Here is a 7,552-nt window from a genome sequence, read left to right on the forward strand (position 1 = left end):
TTTCAAAGTTTCTTTATCTATTTACCATATTTGTAAGCAAGGACAAATCATATGTATTCCCCCAAACACACATTAACTTAAATCTTTAACAGAGTTAATGGTTATAGCTATACAAACAGTACACAAGTTACCATTGAAACGTGAACTAATGCTTCATCAAGCGGAGCAGAGAAGTTACCAAACCGGTTAATACCATTCCTATCACCAAGAGCCTGCAGCAAAGCCTGGAGATGAAGTAATAGAAATTTAAGTCTTAATACAATGATTGAATAATACCCTTCCTATCATCATGCTCAGTATTCTACTATAACAAGAACTCATAATGGAATAATACATTTTCTAGCCTTACAAGTTACAATATTTATTTTTGGATTGTGTGTGTGCAGTTAAAAACAAGGATGGAGTATACTAAAAACTATATAGCACTAACACTTCTTATTAAACATACACATGTTGGTGTCAGGCATGAAAAGTTAGGTCGTCTCAGGTGTCTGTTAAATGTTAATGCTTCGTAGATAAAAAGTAATGGAAGCGTAATAGTAATTGAGTTGAAAATACTGACATAAGGCATATGATCAAGGAAAGAAACTCGAGAACTAGCATCAGCTACCCCAGTTCCATCCATGTTCGCCTATCAATCCTTCAACCTATTTAAGGATAGACCGAATGACTGATTAAATACAACTAAGTTATATCAGACTTTTAAAACTGTGTCTAAAAAGAGGGTGGATATCTTATCTTGTAAAGAAGAGGAATACACAAAAACGTTTAGATGCGGTAATAAAATACATGTATGGTCGTTGAGGATAAGCCACATATATCTGGTATTCTTAACACATCTCCAAAGGATAGCAAGAATATAAATTACAAAATTTGGGCATTGCCCTCTTTAGAAAGGAAAATGATATCAGGGCATGTTTTCATTACAACAGAGTATACAAATGGCTCTAATCATTCAAATTTAACTATACTTTGCATTTACAAATTTAATTTTCATGACGGCTGATGATTGTACAAATGCCGGTCTCTTCATTCTTCATAGCTCGCGAACTTGACTCATGGTTCGTGGCTATTAACACGCGTATGAAGTTCCAACATTTCTTGGTGGTTTGGGTCCACCGAGAGTGCAGCACGACAGTCTCTTAGCGCACTCAGGACATCCCCCTTGTGTTCATGGAACGCTGCTCTTAGATGTAAGAGGTGCAAATCAGCTTTAAATGCAATAGCTCTAGATAGCTCAGCAATGGCTTCCTGTTCCTTATGGTTGTCCATCAAAACTGCAATCACATTCACCATATACACATATTGTCAAGTACTGGCTGCAATAACATAATTATGATCGAGTACAATTTGCAACTCCAGTAAAAATATCAACCTGCTGCTCGATATCTATAAGGATACACACGAAGTGGATCTAGTCTAGTCACCATCTCAAGATCTGCCTTTGTGAGTTCACGATCACCATACTCGGATCTCTTTTCATACGCCGACGCATTGTTTTTTGCCTTCTCGATAAGTTTGGTCATTTCCTTGTAAGCAGCAGCCTTGTCATTTTTTAGAAAATGAACACGCGCAAGACCCTGATGGGCTCGAGTATGGTGGATTTTAAGGGCTTTAATATAGCAATCGGCTGCTTGGTCCAGTTTTCCATGATCAACAAAAACACTTCCAAGATTGTTCAGGGCCTGGTAGATTAAATGGAACAAAATAATACCAAAACTCTGAAGTTAATAACTGTATCAAAGTAGCATACTTACCTAGATATGATGTGATGCTACAAATATAACCAACTATACAAAGGCTAACAAGTTTATTAGTATTAATACATTCTGCCAAGGCCTCGTTTACTTTGTGAAAACATTTTCTATTTTTTTCTCCCAAAATTTGTGTTAGTTTTACTTGTTAACAAGGAGAAAAGAGACTCTTGAAGTGAACGATTGTCTTGCATTTCCTAAAACAATGAAAATGTCAAAAGAACTATTTTCATTAGTTTTGGAATCCCTAGCTAGCACTTCCTCTTCTCTCCATCACATTGACGTTTTAGAAAGTCTCCCATCTTCTTATTAGCAAGTTAAAATAAATACAATTCTACAAAACAAAAAACAAAAAAATGTTTTCACAAAGTAAACATGTCATAAATTCCTTATACCCCTGCATGTTATCTTACCACAAAATTGGTATTACCTAGAGCCTACACATCAGAACTTCTACAAAATTACCAATAACTGCTAATAAATTTCCGTGAAATCATTTCTTTTTACAAACGTAACTTTGTACTTAACCTCTGTGTGAACACTGATTGTTGATTAGAGCAATATTTCCAGAAGGTGGTACAATAGAAAAAACCGTACCTGACCTTTGCGCAGATTATCAGAAGGACACCTCAAGGCATCTTCGAGAAGTGAAATAACAGTTGAAGAACATATTGAACCAAGACCAGAGTCTGCCAATGCATAGGCCTTTAGGAAAAATGCCTCAAAAGACCTTTTAATGCAAATAGACTCTTCAGCTTTTTGGAGCCCTTCCTCATAATGACCAGTATCATACAAAATCCACCCCTCATATACAAGTCTTTCATGCTCACTTGATGCATGTTGCCAAGCTAACTGTAAACTCCGCATAGCTGCCTCAGGACAGTTTAGCCTAAATCATATAAATGTCAGATTCTTTTACTCCATCAAATACATAAGTTTCAACCAGTATTACAATACATGAAAGGAGTTCCTCAAGCAGGAGAATATGCATTTCAAGATGACTCCAAGAGGTATAGCTTGGATCTCAAAGGAAAATTTTATGATGTGGATTTTTACTCCTTGTGGTTGTTTTGATATAAATTTGAGAGGGATATAGTGAACTATGAAGTACTTACACAGACACAAACACGGCACGGGCACATAAAAATACACAACAATATTGATTTGAGAAAATAAAAATAATTGAATGTAGCCACATGTATTGGTGTCTAAAACGTATCAGACACACTTTCAAACTTAAGTGTAGGTACTCTACATAGATAATGTTTTCAAGTGAACAAAGAATCCTACATGTACATAACAGGAAGAGATAAAAAATAAAAACTATTTTTAGGCTTAAATGCACTTTTGATCCCCATATTTGGCCTAAATTAAAGTTTTAGTCCCCTTATTTCTAAAACTGGGTTTTTGGTCAATCTGTTTTACAATTTTCGCGATTTTTTACCACCGCCAAATTTTTAGGCATTTTTGCTGATGTGACAATGAAGTGCCATGTCAAACATGATGGCACGCCATTGCCACATCAAAATAGACAGGCCACTTCATTGCCACATCATTAATGACAATGCCACATCAGCAAAAGAACTTCAACATTGGGTGTGGGGTGGAAAATCCTGAAAATTGTGAAACAAGGCAAACCCAAAACCCAATTTTAAAAATGGGGGGACAAAAACTTTAATTTAGGCAAAATAGGGAGACCAAAAGTGCATCTAAGCCTTATTTTTATTTATCAACCTTTTTAGTCGTGAGCTTGTGATACCTACTATATGATTGAATATATGTATACATGAAAAACCAATCAGAACATCCTATTCCCTAAGGTTCAATAGTGGAGTTAAGTAGAATTCAATTACTTTTTACAAGTAATAACAGTTACCACACATTCACTCACATCATACCTGAGGAGAAGCAATGACTGTCTGAAGTATAGAACACCTTTTGCCGCATCAGATTCAAGCATCTGATAAATAACAGATAAAGACTCAATATCATCAACAGCAGACCAACAGTCATATAATTGTGCCCAACAATCTGCCGTCGTCAAATGTTCAACATGCTCAAGCACAAGAGTGCGGAGTTGAGATGCAGCTACACGCCCCTCAAACATTCTATAACGCGGACACAGAGTAAGAATCGCTTGAACATCACGAAGGGCTGCTTTGTAGTCCTCAAGAGCCAGATATATAAAAAACCGGAGTTCCAAGCATTCTAACGAAAGTTTGAAGCCAAGTATCCGATTAATTTCAGCCAGTGCACCTTGAGAATTCTCTGTCCTCATTAAAGATGCAGCCCTATACATGTAGGGATATACAAGAGTAGGGTCAAGTTCAGTTGCTTTCTCAAGGTCTTTCCATCTCAAATCATCATCACAATATAGTGATCTTTCTTGGTACATCCATCCGAGTCGAGTAACAGGGGAAATGACTGAGCTGATCTTCTCATAAGATAAATCCTTCTCACCTTTTATAGAGTCAAGTCGAGCTAAACCAGTAACAGAATAAATATGGCCATTATTTACAGCTCTCTCAAAAAGACAGCGAGCTTCATCGTATTCTTTCCGCAAGAGTCTTACACATCCCAATCGATGAAACGCCAACAGTCTCTGCTTGTTGCTTTCAGCAAAATCAGCTAACCTTTCCAGAAAATGAGCTGTTGTGTCTGAACTAGAGTTAAGGTTCATAGAAACTTCGCTTAAGAAGCAGAAAAGCGCAAATAAACCTTGACCAACTATAACTGCTAACTGCTGCTTATTAGCATGAAGAAATATATCCACCACCCGATTATCGCTCAAGCAGTGAGGAAGATCACGTAAAAGGACTTGTAAACAAGAAGCTGCAAGGACAACTGAGTTCTCATCAAGAGCATATTCCATGAGTTCAACAGCATCTTCTTTGGAGATAACTAAGGATGCAAGTCTTCTATCACAAGCCTCTTTTAATCTATCACAACAATACTTGTTGGAAAAAACTAATATCTCCAACAAAAGCTTTGGAGAGACTTGTTCAAGTAAACTACCAGTCATACTAAAATAACTTATCGCCCTCATACCCGAAGGAGATATGTTATTTTTAGACAAATCTATAGCCTCGGACGACGATTCCCAGAAATCGCCATTTAACATCGCACGAAACGGAGCTGACAGTTCAGAAAACTTTTGTCTATCACAAACTATCTTCTCATCACCAATTATAAAAATAACGTATTGTGAAGTGTTGTTCCCATTCATCAAAACACTCTCCTGGGAACTTACCTTTACATCAGAAGGAATATGAGACTCCACATCTATCGGCCCATATTCGTTTTGACGTTTACCAGTCAACAAACCAGCAACTAGTTCTTCTCCTTGCTTCTCATATTTCAACCATGCCCCAAATACAATTTTCTCATGAACAGAACTTGCCCTCCGCCATGCTTCGCGAAGGCTCCTTTGCATCAGTTTAACATCTCCAAGTCCTTTAAAGACCTGATATTGAAACAGAAACAGATTTGACTGTTCCTGTGAAGAACACGACTCAAGTTCTTCATGGATTTGAGCTAAAACTTCGACATAATCAACCGGTTTAAAGAAAGGTAACACAGGAGGCTGTTGGACCTTGATTAGAGATTCACTATAATAATAATTAACATCAAATCAAACTACTTAATTCAGTAAATTATCTAAAAATTGATAAAAACTAAACATCAAAAAATAAATTAAAAAGCTTACATTGATGCAGAAGAGGATTGTGATGACAATTTGGGAAGCTTCCCTCTTTCAACTTGAAGCCATGATTGTGGATTAAGAGAACTTAGGTGCTCTTCTTTGGATGATTCTCCATTGAAGAAAGTCCTCATAGGGCATAATACACGAAAAAAATCCCAGATCTCCACTACAACAACTCTATATTCTTCAAAATCAAACCTTTACAAATCAGGGACAAAGAAAAAACAAGCTTCTACCTACTAGTCACATTCCACTATTACCCTCAACCTCAAACTCTAAAATACCCTAACCCCAGAAAGAAAAAACAAAACTTTTTGTCATTTTGGTCCTTTTTGTCCTACCCTGTTAGAAAATAAAAACAATCAACATCAAAATAATCAAAATTACTGTCTTTTTTATACCACAGAAGTAAAAAATAAAAAATAAGATAAATGGGTTGACAAAATCTGAGTCAAGATTTGTATTCAACAAAAATAGATAAACATTTAATGCTTGTATTGTAGTGTGTTTTGTTTAGCATCAAATAAGGAATATGCAGGAAAGGGTCAAATGGGTACGAAAGTTTTGAAAAATTGAAGAAAAAATTGAATCTGAAGAAAGAAAGAAATGAAGGGTTTGAAGAAGAAAGGAGGATCTAATTTGAAAAATTGAACTTTGTGTTCTGTTTGGTGAAAGGGAAAGTGAATAACTTTTACTTTGATTCTGAGTTCCCACTATCTTTTCTGTTGTTGGTGTGTTGGACACCATAGAAGTTGCAGCCACTATTTGTTGGATGTGGACCATACCGTAAAAAAAAAAAAAAAAAAAAAATGGAAAATGTTTATGGAGAATGTTAACTTGAGATAAGAACCTAAAAATATAATTAAAGAATAAATGTGATAAATTTTTAATTTTTTAAAATTATGAATGAAAAATTTTCATTACTAAATAAATAGACAAACTATTTGATTTATATTTTTCAGAGAAAATTTTTGTCAAGCAGTAGATTGGTTAGAATTCATTTCATAAAATAAATAAATTAAATTATAAAGTTTGAACTCTAATTCCCACATATATTATCTAACGTGGACAAACTTGAAAAAATAATTATAATTATGTTTGTATTATTGAATTTCTTAGACAATGTTACTTATTAGAATGATCTTTAAAACAAAACAAAATAAAAAATATTGATGTCTCATGAATCAAATGATAAAAACATAAGTTAAAATGTCGACACAAATAAAAATTTAAACAAAACTAATGTGATTGGGTGTAGTAGAAGGACTAAACTCTGTAGGAATTTGAAGTTTGGTTGAATATTAATATCTGTAAATAAAACTTCATTTAAAATTTACTTTTATTTTTAAATACTTAATCAAATTTCAACAATATCATTGTGTTCATCAAATTTAAAATCTAGGCAAAAGAAAAATCAATATTTAATATCCAGCACATTTTAAATAGAATTATCCTTGACTTTCTTTTTTCCTTAAAAAAAAAAAAAAAGAATTATCCGTGACTTATGACAACAAAATAAAACAGAGGCCTTGTCCCTTGGAACAAAAAAAAACGGAGGCGAAAAAGGTGTAATGAAACGACTTGAAATATCAAAATGAAATTAACATAAGCATGGCATTACCAGGTATTACGGAGTCCTTTTCAAATGTCAAAGACAAAAGATCATACATTCCTCGTTCAAATTGATGTCTATGTTTCATTCTCCTAGTCATTTAATTGTCTTTCCAGATAGCTGATATACTCGTAAAAATAAATAAGTTCCTCGTATATGATATAGCTTTCAAAATTTACAGGAGTATCGATTTAATTTTTAGAATATAAATTATTTTTCCTTCAAAAAAACAAAAGAATATAAATTATTTTAATTTGAAAACTAATTAGTTTATAAGAAATGATATTTTGACATTAAAATGTTGATGTCAAATACCCTTTAGATTTTTTTTTCCACAAAAGTAAAATGATATTCATTTATTCAAATTGATAGAATACATCATATGTAATAACATGATCAACATCGTTAAAAATGTTAAGAGTAAATACGCGAACAAACTCACAACACCCAAGTCGATAGTATACATCGACAAAATGCATACAA

The 7,552-nt window shown here is 34.1% G+C and overlaps 1 protein-coding gene across 1 annotated transcript; it reads right to left on the bottom strand.

Annotated features, from left to right (window-relative positions):
* Positions 1–755: 755 nt before the first annotated feature.
* LOC11430522 (ETO1-like protein 1) lies at positions 756–6,209 on the bottom strand. The gene is made up of 5 exons (XM_003590534.4): positions 5,461–6,209; positions 3,653–5,362; positions 2,352–2,643; positions 1,376–1,685; positions 756–1,277 (listed from the first exon to the last, which is right to left on the bottom strand). Exons 1-5 carry the CDS (start codon positions 5,586–5,588, stop codon positions 1,057–1,059), a joined length of 2,661 nt encoding a protein of 886 aa, XP_003590582.1. The 5' UTR covers positions 5,589–6,209; the 3' UTR covers positions 756–1,056.
* Positions 6,210–7,552: the final 1,343 nt, after the last annotated feature.

Source organism: Medicago truncatula, chromosome 1 (assembly GCF_003473485.1).
Source record: "Medicago truncatula cultivar Jemalong A17 chromosome 1, MtrunA17r5.0-ANR, whole genome shotgun sequence".
Taxonomy (NCBI): domain Eukaryota; kingdom Viridiplantae; phylum Streptophyta; class Magnoliopsida; order Fabales; family Fabaceae; genus Medicago; species Medicago truncatula.